The 18,178-nt window shown below is 41.6% G+C and overlaps 1 protein-coding gene across 9 annotated transcripts in view; it reads right to left on the bottom strand.

Moving 5' to 3' along the window:
* dync1i1 (dynein cytoplasmic 1 intermediate chain 1) overlaps positions 1 to 18,178 on the bottom strand; it is a 66,259-nt gene that overhangs the window by 26,733 nt on the left and 21,348 nt on the right. For 5 of the 9 annotated variants that reach the window (XM_022747550.1, XM_022747543.1, XM_022747547.1 and 2 more), the window contains 6 exons: positions 16,822 to 16,917; positions 14,721 to 14,892; positions 13,383 to 13,482; positions 13,024 to 13,149; positions 2,190 to 2,336; positions 208 to 321 (listed from right to left, as the gene is read on the bottom strand). In XM_022747550.1, the coding sequence (XP_022603271.1) occupies positions 208 to 321; positions 2,190 to 2,336; positions 13,024 to 13,149; positions 13,383 to 13,482; positions 14,721 to 14,892; positions 16,822 to 16,917 (755 nt within the window). The remainder of the gene's footprint in view (positions 1 to 207; positions 322 to 2,189; positions 2,337 to 13,023; positions 13,150 to 13,382; positions 13,483 to 14,720; positions 14,893 to 16,821; positions 16,918 to 18,178) is intronic. The other 4 variants (XM_022747552.1, XM_022747549.1, XM_022747544.1 and 1 more) reach the window with 1 other exon arrangement.

Here is an 18,178-nt window from a genome sequence, read left to right on the forward strand (position 1 = left end):
CACGCACATACAGGCAAGCATTAATGTGAGCCCATAAACACAAGTTCAAAAACACAAACATGCCTCTACACGTCCATCAAAATACATGTGGAATCGCAGGTACATTTTACCAGTTATTGAGTCATAAAATAGTGAATAATGTTTTTTAAGATACAGGCTGCGGCAGGTTGTGTTGACTGTGTGATAAGTGAAGAGTGTGTTGTGTACCTGTGGCTGGGAGAGCATGTCCAGACTCCAGGAGCACATCCTGCCGTCTGTAGACACAGTGATCAGGTTGTTGGCATTCTGGGTGCCAACCACGTTCACGCAGTACACTGGGTGCTACACAGACGCGCACACACACACACACACACACACACACACACACACACACACACACACACACACGTGAGCATAAACAAAGCGATACAGACAAACAGGCACATAAAAGGATTTGGGTGGGAATACACACTTGCACAACGCATAACACCACGTTTTCAATATCTCATAACTCACCTCACCTCTGTGAAATGACACAGTTCCTACTGAAATGCTTGTTACTCCACTGCATATCATGATCACAATCATAAATCATGATGATTAGTCTTATTGATTAGAAGCACAAGAACTTCTCTGGACATTTGGAACTTTGCATAATAAATATTGGGATAATTGGCTGTCAGGGAAACTAAATATCTCAATAATTTCATAAACTAATATTAATAAAAATAGATTTTAAACATGATGATGTAACTTTACCCTTAAGCACATGACATCATTAGATACTCTGTGAACCAACATATGCAGCAGGCAAACAGACACCTCACATGCCAGTGTGCAGTCGTCCTTTTAAATGACTCTACGTAACCATTGTGTCATTACTGGGAAGTAATTGATTTGTGTACTGGGTCGAACAAAGAATCCATTCAGCAATCAGCACCGTGCTCGCTGGCTGGACTCACTGACTGGAGAGGACAAGAGCGACGGCCCCATTATTGGAGTCCACAGCCACTTTAAACCTACAGCATGGATGGCATGTAGCAGTGTGTGTGTGTGTGTATGTGTGTGTCTACATGCCGTCTGTAGCTGTGATTATAGACAGCAAGCACAAATCTCAAGATATTGTTGGTGTATACTGGTCAGTTATTTGCTGAGGGTCATTGAGTTCACTGGATCGCCCGAGCTGACCTGTCCTTCCAGTTATATCTACAGTATGACTGCTCACATCAAGTGTGTGATTGTGTGTGTGTACTCGTGTGTTTGTCTTTTGTGAGAACATTGAGTTTCAAAGCTTCTTCTTTCATGGGGACATACATCAAGCCATTCTCATGAAAATGTCTTATCCTTCATCCACATTAACAGATACAGTAAAAACAAATTGTCTCTATCAGTTTCAAACTACACCCACACAGTGTTGATGAAACAGATAACCAGAGTTTTTGAGCGTAAAACTTCATTCTTTATACATAAAACCACATATACCTATGGATGTTTTTTTGTTTTCGAAATTAGAACTTTGATTGCTGCATATTTAGTCATGAATGCCAAATGCCAGGAGTTTTAATGCTCCTTTGTAATGTTACTATTAAATCATTGTATTATATCCTTTTTAATGCAAATAATTTAAGCTTTTTCATGTAAGTCAGCTTGTTTTAGCATTTGAAATCACATTGATCTGCAACTAGCAATTATTTTAATTGCTGTAAATGAATCATTTAGTCTATAAAATATAAAAAAAAATGTTTCCCAGTACCCAAATACTGACTAATACTGTTTGTATGATATAAAATAAAGAAAAGAAGACATTCTTCAAATTTGAGAAGCTAGAAACAGCAAGCCTTTGGTATTTGAGCGCCTGATAAAGGCATGTTAAACAGATGATCAAAACTGTGATTGATTCTCTGCAGATTCACTAATTAGCTAATCGTTTCAGCACTAAAAACACTGTATGATTGTAGGCTTAAAAAATTAACTCTTAGACACTTGTCTGATTTTTAGACAGAAATAAGAACATTTTAGGTTTCAGTTATGGATGCTTCACAGACGAAGTTACATGTAGTTGTTGACAAATACATGAATTAACATTTAGGTCTGCTTACACCTACATCAGAGTGTCTTACACACTAAAAATATCTGATGGGTACTGCAACTCTAACATGTTATGTTAGATGTTATGTGTATGTTATAGTGATACTGAGAGTCAGCCTTACAGTGTGTGCAGCAGCAGACAGGGGAGTCCTCTGAACAGGGGTCCGACGGTGACTGCGGTTGTCCCACAGTACAATCTGCCCTGAGTAAGTGCCCCCCACCACCAGGTTGGGATGAAACCTGGCAAAGCCCACAGACACCACCGGGGACTGCGGAGAGAGAAGGATAAAGAGGAGGAGAGGATGAGAGAGCAAAATTACTGCATATTATTCTGGTGTGAGGTTATTTTAGAGGCAAGTAAAAAAAAAATAAAAAAATGATCATGGACTGACAAAAAGAGGAAGATGGTGAGAAAAGATAAAATGCTTAGATAAAACAGCAGACGGTAAGAAAAGAGCAAAAACAAAGAAATATGTGAACAGAAAACGGTAATGCTAGACGAAGCATGAGTGAGAAAGAGTGATCAAGGCATCATGATGGGTGGCAGACATCGGGCAGATAGACGGAGAGGGAGATGATGAGTCTGGCTACGGTGGGGGTCCGCCGAGTAGAGGGGAAAGGGGCGATGCTGGGGCGGAGACCAGACAAAGAGGGGAATTGTGGTCCTCTTTCCCCCAGCCGTTTCACATTACAGCATCAAAACCCCAGCAGCCACTGGAGCGCTCACTGTAGCCTCCATCATGACAAGCGCACCCTTGAACTACCTCCCTCTCCAGTGCCGTGTTTATTGAGTTTTGGTTCCTCTTCACTGCTTGTCCCATGTGGGCTTCTGCGTGCAACAGCTAGCCTCGCCTGACCCAGAGCCACTGAAGCATCTGCGCTGAGGAGTGATGAGAAAATGTTTCAGCTACGTAGTGCTACAGGAGGGCAAGTGATGTTATGCACTGACAAATTTATCCTCCCCATCCATCCATCTAGCAAAGCAGCATAATCATGTTGTTAATTATGTTAATTTATAGGCACGACACAGCCAAGAGAGCATCCAACAAGAAGCTCAGAGACACAAATCACAATTTTGCAATTCGCAAAAGGATTGTTGCCTGATACAGTCATAGATTTTGTTGGAAGAACTGACACTGACAGATTTAATGTTCCTGAAAACGGTGCGTCTGCCATTTTGTTGTTGCAACAACAGCTCTGAGACTGTTTTTGGAGACAGTCTCTTCATTTATTATCAGAATCCTGCCAAATGAATTAATGGATTAACAAGGCAATGGTTGTATGATTGTTTATTTGAATACTTTTATAACAGAGTACATATTAAAATGTTCTATAAACTTTATGATACCATTACTTGTCATCGGCTGTTAAATAAACAGTGAACTAATATAATTAAAATAAATATGATTTAAGAATTCAGACTAATTAGAATCACCGCCTTGCAGTTGTATGCCTCCGCTGAAATATGGTTACAATCTCCCCTTCTTGAGTTACAGCATTGAATAATGGCCAGAAGTGTTTTTGGAGAACATTATGATGTCACAGTGAAGTTGACCTTTGACCTTTTGGATATAAAATGTCATCACTTTATCATTTTATCCTATTAGATATTTGTGTTAAACTGTCATAATTTGTGAGTTATGACCAAAAACATGTTTTCTGAGGTCACAGTGACCTTTGACCTTTGACCACCAAAATCAAATAAGTTCATCCTTGAGTCCAAGTGAACATTTGTGCCAAATTTGAAGATATTACCTGTTACTGAGAAATTGCATTCACAACAATGTGACGGACATGTTGACAGACAACCCGAAATCAATATGCCTGCAGCCCGGGCTGTTGCCGGCGCAGAGCCACAATAAAAGCAGTAACAAATTAATGTTTGATTGACTGAAGAACCACTATAACAAACCCTCTCAGAAACAATAATGGCTTACATGAATCCCCTTAACCTATGAGGGAATTCATTGGACATTGTCAAATCTAAATCCAATAACGGTGATCAACTGTTAGATTAATGCTCCCCCGGGGCTGCAGGAGACCACCTGTTTGACTGAGGCTGGACATGACAGATTTTAACATTAGTCTCAATTTTATCAAAAACAGTTCTCCATCTCCTAAAGCCAAGCTCTAACTTCATATTTATCCTTTATGGCTCATTACAGCCTTCTGTTAACAGGCAACTTAGATGTTACACAGTGTTCCTTGAAAAGTTTAAAGGTCAAACCACTGTCAACTCTTGCAATGAATTTATATATTTAACACCTCATTATTCAGAATATTCCCTCATAACTTTTTTAGCCCCAATTTCTTATAAATTATATAAATAAAGTTACTTCATGAAAATGAAGAGATATTGCTCAACAACTGAGCACTGAAGTTTATACCACTAAAAGTAAAAGGGCTGATCAATTTGTGGGGACTACTGGTATATAGTAACTTTGCTAAGGTAGCATCATCATTTCAAATAACTGTTAATAACTCACATTTGTCCTGGTGTACAGAAGATCAATATGAAGATCTTATGCAGACGGAGTCAATCTAAAAATCTGCAATAGTCTAACATTTGTCTTACTTTTCATTTCTCTTTGCATTTCTTTCCCTCCTGCTCCCTCCCCCTCCCCCTCTCTCTCCATCCCCACCACCACACCATGTGTGAAGCAGCCAACTCAAAACCCAGTTCATTTTGAAAGGAGACTGGAAAACAAACCAGAGGCAAAGAAAACACTGCATACTCTCTCACTCTCTTTTTTTTGGTTTCTTCTGAGGAGTCACGGCTTCCAGACGAATGGTTTGGGAGTCGCTTCAGATGTCAACACTCAAAATAAACTGAACTTCGGTGGTAAAAATAAAGTTGCTCATCAGCCAGCAGTGAGGCACTCTCCGAAAAGTTTATTTACACGATCAGATAAAAAGGGATCAAAGTTTTTGGTTTATTAGCCTGTATTAGCACACAGGAGTGGATGGTCTGACCTGGATTATCCACAACTGTTTGATTTATTTCACGTGAAATTCACCTTGCCAGGTTTATTCTATGGCATATGTACAATAAAGGCAGCTGCAATCGTTAAAAAGAATATGTGAAGCTCAAGCCATGTATAACTGTGTAAGATGCCATAGAAGCCGACTATCCTGACCTATCAATAAAGAGAATAGTCCAAAAATTATTGAAAGAAGGTTTTGGGACACTAAGACAGCTACTCCAAGCACTCCTACTCAAATCCATGTGGATGACTCTGCCTTGAACTTGATGACTTTTAACAGCCCTGAATTTTGGGATGACCTTTACCCTCTGTGGTTGTCTGACAGGCTGCTGTCTGAGGTCTGCGTCCCCAGACTCCATCAGTGGGCTAATAAACCCAAGTCCTGCCCTCTCTGTCATCCCTGTTCACAAAAACACACATCCGCACGAGTACTAAATAGGTACACTCCACCACCAAAACCATTCATCAGTCCTCAGAAAGCAGAGAAACTCTAAACCTTGTAGAGACTGTGAAGGAGACATGAGAAGCAGAGAGAAGGAATTATAAACAAACATCTAACATCTGAGTTTTAACTACTTTGTCTTTATCCATGCTAGTACTGCGTCTTTACTCCCTCATCGCTGACTTTGTTAGGTCTTATCTATTTGCCCAAACCAGTAACCATAAGAATGCTATAAAAGTGTCACTTCTCATTTGAGTTTTAAATATATTTGCCAAAATTGGAACAATCTGGAGTACAACATAGACTGTATGCTACGTAAAATATATTAATACTCTTATCTTTAAACTCACTACAGAAACCTTCATCTCTTTGATCTTTCCAGTAAAGATTCTACTTTTACTATTAACACCATAAAAAATATAAAATAAACACGCAAATCCCCAAGCATATACAGACACAAATAGAAAACATCCCTGCTCTCTACTCTCTCTTGTTTTTCTTCCACCGGTTATCACCCTGAATAAACATCTCTACCCCACATGAGTAATGAAAAAGAGAAGCAAAATCAAGAGACCCCTCTATTTGCTCCATATGTTAGTTTAACTCCTAAGCCCTATCAGTGTCCCCATCTTAAGAGGAAAAATCTTGACTAAACTCTGAATCCCCTCTTTAAGAAACCACACGTTATGCCATCATTCCCCCGCACTGTCAGGCTTAGTGAAAGAGCTACTGAAAATTAGCCCGACTTTGTCCCAATAGTGCACTTTGAGGCGCCTGCCAGCCACAACTTGGACTTAAAATAAAAGCCATTTCCCCTAAATGCTTCTAATCAAACGTCACATCAGCACATATGTTTTGGAGTTATATGCCTTTTAAATCCACTGTATGTCATTAGGCGCTGAAATAAGATCAATTTGTCCCGTGCTATAAGGACGTTTATGATTTAAACTCAAGGGGAATTGGTTGACGGATTCTCAATTTAGATGTCATGTATGAAGTTAACGACCGAGTTTAGAGCTGAATTATAGGGAGCTGGATTATGTTTATGCCTTTTCTTCTACATTTCATTCATTCATGAGCCTTTTCCATCATTGATCCAAATACTGTTGTTGCATATATTAGAGGCAATTTATTTCAGTGTGTGTAAACATGACTGTATAAAATATTGTATGTGTAAAGACTATTATTCTGAATTAACGGAAAAGTTTAGACACTTATTTCTAGTTAGATGATTACATTGATGCCATGTCTGTATGGGAAATATGACGCTACTGCCAATAGCTGGCTAACTTAGCTTAGCACAAAAAGTGGAAACACATAGCCTGAACTATTTCTTGGCAAGGAACGGTTCACAGGCAACCAGTGGAAGCTACTGGTCTCTGTTAACCTCCAAAAAAAAGGGTGCATCGTCATTTTTACAGCTTGGTTTTTGAACATATTAAAAATGAGATATAATGTGTTCATTTATGAGCTTTGGAGATAATGGTAAACAGATCTGGTTCATTAGTCAAAGCCAGGCCAGATCGTTTTCCCATTTCCAGCCTTTGAGCTAAGCTAAGTTAGCTGGTTGTTGGCAGTAGCTTCATACTTGGCGTACAGACACGAGAGTGGTATCAATCTTCTCATCTAACTCTCTGTAAGAAAAGCTCCAATAATAGCCTCTTTAATAATGAGCTTATTTCCCCAAATGTGGAACTTTTCCTTTAAATCAGATGCAGCCACACTCTTCACTTCCCCTGCAGCTCCTCTTCATTTCAGATTCATAAGTCTGGACATACCAGTCATACAAGCACCACATCTGTCTAAATAACACCTCAACAACTCTCTTGCCGGCAATGCTCCCGCTATGATTGCATCTCCATATCAGAGCTGACTCAGTACTGAGCCTGACATTTCATTTCCAAATGCCGAGCAGCTCTGTGCATGGTTCTAATCTCACATGCAGCGCAGGTCAGACACCTGCCAAGTCATCTCCTGCCAGCCCAGACGAAGAGGATGTGGGGAGTGACAGCTCCTGGAAGAAAAAGCAGCAGCGAGAGTCACTTCTGTATATTGGGCCTGAGATAAATTGTGGCCGTTTTACATGGAGACACTCTCGCAGTCAGAACAGTGGGTTTCATTTCTTTCCTTGGGCAAGGTCTACTCTGTGTGTGTGTGTGTGTCTGTGTGTGTGTGTGTGTGTGTGTGTGTGTGTGTGTGTGTGAGCATGTGTGTGTGTGCTTGCACGAGGGAGAAACTCACACACACAAAGTATCATCTACCATATCTCACACAGGCTCACAAGGCTAAGTGCTTCTGGCAGCCCTTATTATATTAATGGGAAGTGTTCTGTAGAGGATAATACACACATGGTAGGCAGTGATGAAAGATGGCACCCAACGAGGGATTAGGGAGATTCGGAGGAATGACAGAGAGAGAAAGAAAGTTGTAGTGAGGGGAACACTCCCTCCTTTGTTGCCTCCTCCTCTCTTTCGTTTTTTCCTCAGGCAACAAACTGTTGCTGAAGTCGGCTTGGGAAGGTACAAACGGAGCGAGGGTGCTATGGTGAGAAGAAAAGAAGGAGGCGGGGGGGCTGATAGGGCACAATAGAAAGTATATCGTCCCAAGTAGATCTACGGTCCATGCCCCCACCCCCCACCCCAGCTCAACACACTCATGTGTTTTCCACTCTGCCTTATCAGGACCAGATGGATCCGACTGTCTTCTCTTGCATCCCCGCTTCTCAAACGCCCCCACCCCTGCAACCACCTTTCTCCTCCCTTTCTCCCCCTGGCTTTGCTCGTTTATGACACCCCACGGATTTTGTCACTCTGTGGTTTCTGGCGAGGAGAGAGAAATACCAAGCCGAGTCTCCATTTCACCGAGCAAAGAATGACGGTTTGACGGAGGGAAAGCACGAGGAGGAGGCTCCGGGAACACAAACAGGCCTTTCTCTCTCCCCTCTGGAGCTGCTCTCCCTTTATTTTCCATATCTTGTTTGTTTGCTTGGCTCATATTTTCACTTTTGCTGCTTTGCGGCTTTATTGTTGGATTCATGGTGTTCGACTCAACAACCAAGTACTCTATTCTATTCTATTCTATTCTATTCTATTCTATGCTATTCTATTCTATTATATTTGTTTCTATTCATTTCTGATACAGATACTCAAATTACACTTGATTACACTAAACCTTTCCAAAATGACAGTCTAAAGTTAGCAAAGTTTCCTGATTTAGATCATAAGCAGAAGAAATTCAATGCTGACACTTAACACATTTTGGTTTTTACTTAAAAAATATTTAGATTTGATACCCAGACTTAGGATGACACCTAAATACTAACAACAACAACACAATGATTAACACATACTTGTAACTCTGACTGCCTGAGAGAAATTGTGTGCTTGTGGTGCAGCATGTTAATGCATTTAATATTCAAACAATTAAGTTTGTGTGTCCCCATTTCCTTCACTACATGTGTCAATTTATGCATAAAGCAGCTTCAATGAATACATTCAAAGTTGTACAAAATAATCCAGTTCACTGCAAAATTCATCTTTGCAAGTAGAAGCTTCATCTATGTGCCACAAATCAAATCCAGTCCCACAGTCTAAACTCATCTGCTCAGTGAGCACTTAGAGGATTTCTCTGCTAAGCTTGCTTGCTAACACAATGCTGCTCCATCCTCCAGTGTAATTTCACATGCGTTCCAACCAGATAAATCCTCTGAATAATGCTGTTGTATTGTTCTCTCTTTCAAACTCTCTTTACCCTCCCGACCCCTCACAACACCCCCCACCACCACCACTCTCATCCCTGGCTGCTCTGCTTCTCTTGCTCAACCTTTCTGAAAGTGCCAAAGGCCTATGGAGCGACACGAAACAGAGAGATATTAATAAAAATATGACTGACTCCAATGGGATATGACAGTAGCGGCGGGGGTTGTTAAAGGGAGGCATGTGGTTTCAGGGGTTCACCAGAGGTTTTAAGTCAAACGGGCCCTTTAATGTGGCCTGCCTTTGCCCACTTGAGAGGCTGGTGTGAAGTTACAAGATTGGACCCAACTGGGACGGGGCGATGATGGGTTCAACTGCTGGGACGGCCGTGATGAGGGGAGGCACGCTCAACTGGTACCAGAATCCACAGCACCAGCAGCCCCTTTCCTGAAGTACAAACCAACCCGCACACTGATGGATCACACACTTCCTTCACTATATTACAGATCAATGGCAACTGAAGTGGGGTCATAAAACTGCCTCGGGTCCTTAAGGGGGCTGTAAAAGGTTTGCCAGTACAATGGGAGTACACTGAGATACTGTTTAATTTCAGATACAGTTCGCCATTATGAGTAAGAGAACAATAACATTGCATTTGTGCATTACATTTCATGGCATAAACCAGAACAAAATAATAAAATGTCACAAAAAAGATCTGTTATAACTGAAACAAATAAATAGAAGAGGGGAATCAATTACAAAAACTATGTGACTGTTTAAATGTAAAACTGGATCAATACAACAGGTTTGATATTCCCACTGCTAAATACCATTTAAAGAACACTTTATATTCTGTGCCATACACAATAATCTAGTCATATCATTCTGCATTTAGAGTCCTGTGAATGGTTCTGATAGACAATTCTAAAAAAAGAGGTAAAAAGAGCAGAAAGGCAACAGCAAAACAGGAGATGGGAAAATGAAAGCATAACCATGAGATTTCAGTGCCATCTGTTTATTCCACATGGGAACAAGATTTGTCAAATGTTGTCTCCTGAACTATTGCATTAGAATGCAATATTACAACACCACTGCATACTGCCAAAAATATTTAGGCAAGATCACGAGATTGCTTTTGCCCAAAATGTCACTGAAACTCCTCCCAAAACCAAACCAACGCCAGCTTTGAAATGATTTATTTTCCACGACTCCAGCACGTCAAGAACATAAACCCTAACAATGGTTCTGCAAAGTAAAAAACAGCTAATTGTTCTTTTAGGAATCATTGTATATCCAATGAAAATCAACAAGATCTTTATAACAGTGGATAATCTGCATTTTTCTATTTCATATAACTTTAAATTCTGAGGAAAAAGGACAGGAATTTTTGCATTGCTAAGCCCGTTTACCAAACTGCATACAGCCAGACAAGAAATATAGAAGCTTGACCTCACCAAAACCTCATCTGTAACATGAAGCCTTCTATAAGCCATAGCCTTATACGATAAAGCCCCCGCTGAACCAGACCTCAACCACAAACCCCAACCCTCCAATACTGGCCCAGCACTGTCATTCTTTTGTATCTGTACTCTCTCCCAAACACACACGCCACAGTCTTTACACATGTGTGCAATGCACACACACACACACAAACACATGCATACACACATACAGTAGTCAGCCATCTACCTATCCATCCACCAGATGAAAGCTGCTTCAGCCGGCAAGTCTGGAAAAACAAAAAATGTCTGAGAGGCTACAAAACCATCTACTGGGGCCAGCCAACCCAACCCATACATACGTGTGTATGCACGCACCGCGTAAATAGGTGGCTGAGCATGGGAGATGGAAGGTGAAAAGCAAAATATGAGAAAGTAGAGGAAGAGAGGGGAAGAGGCACACAGCCCTGTGGTTTTGGGGGGTTAAACGGCAGAGCATGCTTGCACATTAAAAGCCATCTGATCCACGGCTAACTACAGAGTCGCAATTGTGTTTGCAAAAGGCCCCGCAGACAGAAAGAGAGTAATAAAGTAATGCAATCTACATATTCTTCTCCTCCTTAGGTCCAAATCCAATCCAACCTCCTTTTTCTTTCTCTTTTCACATTTAATTAATTTATCTTCGTTCTATCCTCCACTGTTTATCCCTGCTCATTTGCTGCCCACTCTGCCTTTCTTTTGTTTTATGTTTCTGTTTTCTTGTCATTGACTTTCTCCCCTCATGAAAAGACCATGGCAGAGCCCCAGGCCACATTAACTCGCTGACTAACATTGGGGGGGGGCTTGGGAAAGGGAGGCACTGGAGACTTTGTGTTTTCCTTCAGTCTTTCTTCTTTCTTTTCTCCATCTGATATCACTTCATCTAATGCACATCCTTCCAGTAAACACTGAAAACAAATCGACTGTGTTTGTAGAAGTGGTTTGTATGTGTCAGAAAATCAAAACAAACTACAGTGACGATGCTTCATTCTGTTATAAATTGAAATTTCCCAACATTTCAGGGCAAACATGTGCCATTATGTTCTTGTCATTGTATTTCCACTTAAACTTGAATACACTTCACCTCTGTCATACGCATTCGCAGCTGATTGCCCCCTTTTGATACACTAAGCATTTTATCAGCTGCTTACACAAATATTCTTGTTCCCCAAACGTCTTGTGTTTAACACTGACAATTCACAGATCAGCGTGCTCAGAAACCGCACTGTTAATAAAGTCAGATGTACTGTACATATTCCGTCAAAGACCCACATGGAAAAACTACTGAATCCTACAGCTACAAGATGCATAGCTGTAATCCATACCTAAGACCACATGGATTTCAGCAGCAGCATAAATTATGGTGCAGTGAAAGAATGAAGCGCTTTAAAAATCCATTATGGAGCTAGACGTATATGGTAAGCTTCACATCGAAATATTTGCAAGCAGCATGCGGTCTGCAGGAATATGTGGTTCTGTGTCTGTTTGAGAAAGAGAGAGAAAATCTATTTCCTCTGACTGGATAAAGCTTGAGTGTGAGAGTATATTGGTGCATTTCTAACATCATTTCTAAGACAGTGAGCTGATTGTTTGTGACATTAATACTATTACAGGTGTATTTCCATGTTTACAGTGATTTGTACGACGTAGACCTGTCAATTATTGGGAAACAGCACTGCTGACATTAGATGCAGCGGCAATGTGGGTGGGCTAACACACACATGTGGCAGCCTCGGATTAGGAAGTGGTAGGCCACATCATTTTACTACCAAGACGTCTCTATATGGCCTCGCCTGTCTCCTGGGAACCGTGAAGCCCTCACACCCAATCCTTCTATCCCTCCTCTCCTCCCTTCCTCCCTCCCTCCTCCTGCCATTTTCCCAGTGTCATTTACCATTAACATCACACTCGTCAGTGAGTTTCTTTCCCACCAAGGCCTGAGTTTCTTCCATTGAAACTGGCCTCCAGTGGCAGTGTTCAGGGATAATCTAATCTACAAGGTCAAATGAGTGCATGTCGAGCCACCTTTCATTTCCCTTTGCTTCACGCATAATTTTTCACTCACAAAGGTGCTGCCATTACAGCACAGGGGGAAAAGCTGTAGATTACTGGATGCATTGAATGTTGGGTTGCCAGATATGGTATAAGTTTGAAATCCTGAGGAGAGAGGAAGATGTTTTGCTTTTTTTTTTTTTTTTTTTTACCATTTAGCTCTGTGGCCGTTAGATAGATGCAATCCACCACATCTACAGGGAAAAAAAGAAATGGCAAACCTAACTTATTCCCTACTGTAACCTGCCATCATAACTCCTATGGTATACATGGATATATATGTGAAATTTGAAACGTTTAAGTACCTGACAGTGAAAGATGTATTCAGGTGTGGCCTTCTTAAACTTAATGTTCCACACCAGGGCAACACCATCCGGTTCATGAGGAGCATCTTCATTATTGTTATAGGAGGCGACCAGCAACTCAGGGTACTGAGAGAGAAAGAAAAGAGAGAGGGATGTTAATAAAAAACAGAGACACCTTAAATCAACCATGTGGAACTTGATGATCTACTCCCATTCTCTTCAAACACTAAGAAACAGTAAGTACGTTCAGAGGTTTAAAACCTGCTTAACTGCTGCTGGTATTTCTTGAGAAATAACTTTACAATGTGGGGATGAGTTACAGCTTTGAAATCAAAGTAACACACAAAACGTGGCCTCACCTGAGGAGACCAGTCAAGACAGGTGATAACACGATGTTTCGACCAGTGTTCATCATAGAAGAGTCTACTGAAAGAGAGACTGGAGCCGCTACCCAAGTCTCTGCAGACAGACAGTAGAGATAAGGGTCAAAGATTACTTCTTCATCAGACCTGAAGACATCAGTTTTGTTCCAGTCAGTAAAAGTAAAAAGGTACCTGCTGAGAAAAAAATGGCTTCATTCTGTAAGGGTGAATGAATGATACAAGAAATTCAGTTTAAAGTTGCACTCCTTCACTTCAAAACAGTTGTATATTGTTGCCTTTGGTTCTGAAGTAGGTTTCTTAAGTTTGATAAAAAAATAAAAAAAATAATTAATTAATAAAAAATAACCCTGGTCATCAGGTCATCGGGTTTAATGAAAGACTGAGATTAAAACTCAGGATATCTTGAACTCTGCTGCTCCGACTTTGACCGTTCTTTATCTGTCTCTTGCGATTCTCCCAATTTTATAAACGTGGATTATTAAATCGCTGAACTACCCCTTTAAAAATGTCTTTCTTTTAACAAACATGAGAAATAGCATGTTCGGGCATGCTGAGTCAGTAAGTAACTTCAGACACCGGAAAACATGGATTTGGATCAGTAAAGGGGACTCACACATACGTTAACTTAAATAGTGAAAAACAAGCATGTCAGTGGCCACAGTAGTAGTAAGACCATCATAGTTTTTGTTTATGTCTGAGCCCTACTTGTCAACAGTTTTAGTGTTAAACACAACAAATTCTCTACACAGTGTCAATGACACCTACTTTGTGTGCCGTACTATGTAGAATTAGTAATGGTAATGAAATGAGGGTTACGTTGCTACATTCTCAGAAAAAGCAAGCCAATGGAAAAAGAATGGGACTGAAGTTAAGCAGTTGGCCATGGCCTGTTTTAGACATAATCTCTATTTGACCACAGGCTTGATGCTCCTCTGTGGCTACAGCGGTCAAAGTTGAAGTGAGTCAGTAAAAACAGCATTCATCTGTCACAGCAGAACTGTATCCCAAAACAGCTTTGCACTTATGACTCTTACAACTTCAATCACCACTTGGATAACCTCTGTTCAGAGCCAACCCATCAGATGGCAAGACAATGTTCTTAAGGTTGTGATGGTTTTCAGTTCACAGGAGTATTTAACCCACTGAGAGTATGACATCAGCGGGAAGACATATATTCTGAAGAACAAAGGAGCCTCCCAGGCCCCTGGAGTGAAACAGTGGGCATGAGTCAATCTTCGCACATTTCCTAGTTCGAGGCATGCAAGTAAACACTCACATGTGCATCCAAACACATCCTCCCTCCTCCCTGCTCACCCCTCTTTGTCTTCCAGGTCCCGGCCGCTGTAGTCGAAGAAGATGTCGCTGTCTTCAGCCAGAGCTCTCTCCATCACTCGGATGCTGCAGTCAAAGAAACTCTGAAACTCAGAGGAGTGAAGGATCTGCTGCCTCTCCTCTTCTGTCAGCTCCCTAAGCACCGGAAACGTGCCTGTTGGAGGGAACATAAATAAAAACACAGGAGCATGTGAGGGAGACTCGTGCTCATATTGTTCCCAGTGCACTAACTTGAATTTAGGGCTGCAGTTAATTGATTAATTTGCCAATAATTATCTCAACTAAACGACTAAATGTTAGATCATAGGGTCTCTTTCTAAAAGCCCAAGGTGATGTTTTACAAGAACCCAAAGACATTAAATTTATTACCAAAGTAAGACAAAGAAAGAAAATAAAAATCCCTGCAATTTGTTGCTAGTTTGGCTTCTGGCAACTTAAAGGATTAATTAATCACCAAAATAGCAATCGATAAATTTTATGCTGATCAGCTAATTTATCAATTTATCAGTTTCAGCTCAACTTGGGTTATTTCAGTATATCATCACGTGTCAGTACCACAGTACCTTTTAAATATTCAAAATAGGTACCATATTTACCATTTCGCTGTTTTTGCCAAGCACATGTATCCTGGAAGAACCTGTAGGCCTGTCTGTCACGTATATAAAAAATCTCATTTGGTAAAATATGAAAGTTTGAGATTTTTAAAAATTAGTAATCTTCCCGGCTTCTTAAATTTCCCAATTTGTGACATTACAGGACATCCATCGTTTTTAGGCATTTGCTAAAATTTACCAATGCATTTAAAGTCTAATAAATGTGCCTGTGACTCTGGACTCTGTTACATTCAACTCCTGACTATAATAGGACGGATATCCTACTGAAAACTCCCACACACACACACACACACACACACACACACACACGTAGTACTGTCATGTCTACTACTACTACAAAAAGCAATAAGAGTACTGTACATGATGTGCTTCCGATGTCAGATTAACATTCACTTCATCTCTATCAAAACCAGAATCACATCCAGGACATAATAAACTACAAACAGTTCCTAATGCATCTTTTCTAATAAAACCCTACAGTAAGAACTTCATAAACAAGAGAAAAACAAAGCCCTCTGAGCGACCCGCCTCCCTTTGAACGTAATGGCTGCACAGCACGGCGTCCGGTTTTTGAAGTCACTGTCCCCAAGCACACATGCGATTTTACACACACAAACATGCACAGACACACATATATCGACCTTTACCCTGCCTCTTGACTTTGATCCCCCCCCATCCCTTTGTATTTCTTACGAGTTGTCAGAAAAGACCCAGTGAATCGAGTGGCAGAGATCAAAGGCCAGACCTTCTAATAGGCCAGGATGGAGCGGAGACGGATGACTGTGTGTTTATGAGTGCGTGTGTGTATACATCTCTCTGTGTGTGTTTGGCTCAGACTAAAGTACAGTCACGGATTTGTTTGTGTGGTTGAATATGAATATGTCTGTCCATCTGTGAGTCCATCACATGCTGTGTTTTAATTCACCCGAGAGCTGTTTGTCTTTTCCCTATTATTTACTATGTGAACCCTCCTCATACACACACAAACACGTACGCACACACACGCATGCACGCACACACATACGCACACACATACGCACACACACATACACACACATACTTACTTCTCTATTCCTCTCCACTTTGAAGTGTGGTCGAGGGGTCAAGTGACAGGTTTTTAATCAGTACTGACCCTCACATGCCATGGAGCTGATATGCTAGACCCGCCTTAACCCCCAGTGTAACCTACCCCCACCCTCCCATCTGATACACCCACTGACCGGCAGAGGATGTCACACACGAGTCGCCGTGTTTCGTGACAGCCAAGTGTGAGAAGTCGAGGGAATGAGAGGACTGAAGGATGAAGAGGAGGATGCCTGTAGTGACCGGGGCATGAACTGCCTCGTATATCAGGATAATTTATATGGAGGAAATATTACTGAATTTGAGAAAACTTGGACATTATCAATGAGGTGGTTGACAGAAGTTGACCATTACAGTTTTTACATTTCCATCAGCCATTCATTTACCATCTTTGTTTTCCCTGTTGTCGTCTTCATCCTGCTGCTCTGACTCGGGGCCTGGCTTCGCCTCCATCATCTCCTCATCTTCCTCTTCCTCCTCTACTGAAAGAGAGTAAAAAAAAAAACGAAAAGAGAGAAAGCACTCATGTTAATCAACAGCTGTTCCAATTTTCCTCGACCTCCTGCTGTGTGCCGCCTCCCCCCCTGCTTACCAAAGTAATCATTCCCAGACATGGACTGGTACACCTGACTAACAAACATTTGGTCCAAATGGGTTTCATTTACAAACACACACACACACACAAACACACACGTTAAAAATGTGAAGCAAAACTGCTGCAGAATTTCCATTACTGTTGCTTATGTGTATTAGTATACATCGTCTTGGGGAAAGAAATATCACAGGAAACAAGCCCGTGCCCATTTCCGTGTTGTAGCTGAAGCATGAGTTCACGTGGTCCCCATGTGTGGAGATACTGCACTCATCATGCACGCAAATAAGCCGCACACACACACACACACACACACACACACACACACACACACACAGACACACACAGTCAAGCAGGAAAAGTCAGAGTTCTGTGTGCTCTCCTCTTTCTCTCACCTTTGACCCCAAGCAAACAGAGCCAGTGGTGTGTGTGTGTGTGTGTGTGTGTAAAAGGGGATTCCCTCTGCATTCCCTCCAATCAGGCTCTGCAATTACACTCGACTCTCCAGGATTTATTGTAAGTGTGTGCGGTGTGTGTGTGTTTGGGGTTCAAGTATGAAGGGTTACTGTCAACATAGGCACCTGCTTGTCAGCGACTGCTCCCCTACGACCCCCCACACCCCTCAGGGTTTGTGTTGGTAACCCTCGCCCAACCTCTCCTCCTCTTTTCTGCTGCTCCCCTCCCTCCGAAACAGATGCTCAGAGTCGGGGGGCCTCTCTGAAGACCTCTTAACACCCTGACACCGCGACCAGACACCTGCAGTCTGCCAACACACGCTATACACACAAATACAATCTGTCTTTCTCTCCCTCTCAAGCACACACACCCGGGGCCCTCACCCGCAGTGCCAGGGGTGGCGAGGGGTTAACTGGCGCAGGGTCAAGCAGACAACAGTCGCTCAGTCCAGTGGGAGGAAGTGACTACATCACACCCTTAGACGTGTCATGCCTCTCTCTCACACACACAGAGTCACACAAGCACACACGTCGGGGTGTGTTTAACTCAGCTGGAGTATGGCCTGGGGCACTGTCAAAACCACTTGCTCAAGGGCCTCTCCTGCACTGGATGAACTGTCCATTTATCTCTTCCCTAAGCTTTTGATGAACTCACTGGTGCGCTTTAAAAGCAACAAATATGATTCTAATTGGTGA

The sequence above is a fragment of the Seriola dumerili genome, unplaced genomic scaffold, assembly GCF_002260705.1.
Source record: "Seriola dumerili isolate Sdu_G_001 unplaced genomic scaffold, Sdu_1.0 BDQW01000110.1, whole genome shotgun sequence".
Taxonomy (NCBI): Eukaryota; Metazoa; Chordata; class Actinopteri; order Carangiformes; family Carangidae; genus Seriola; species Seriola dumerili.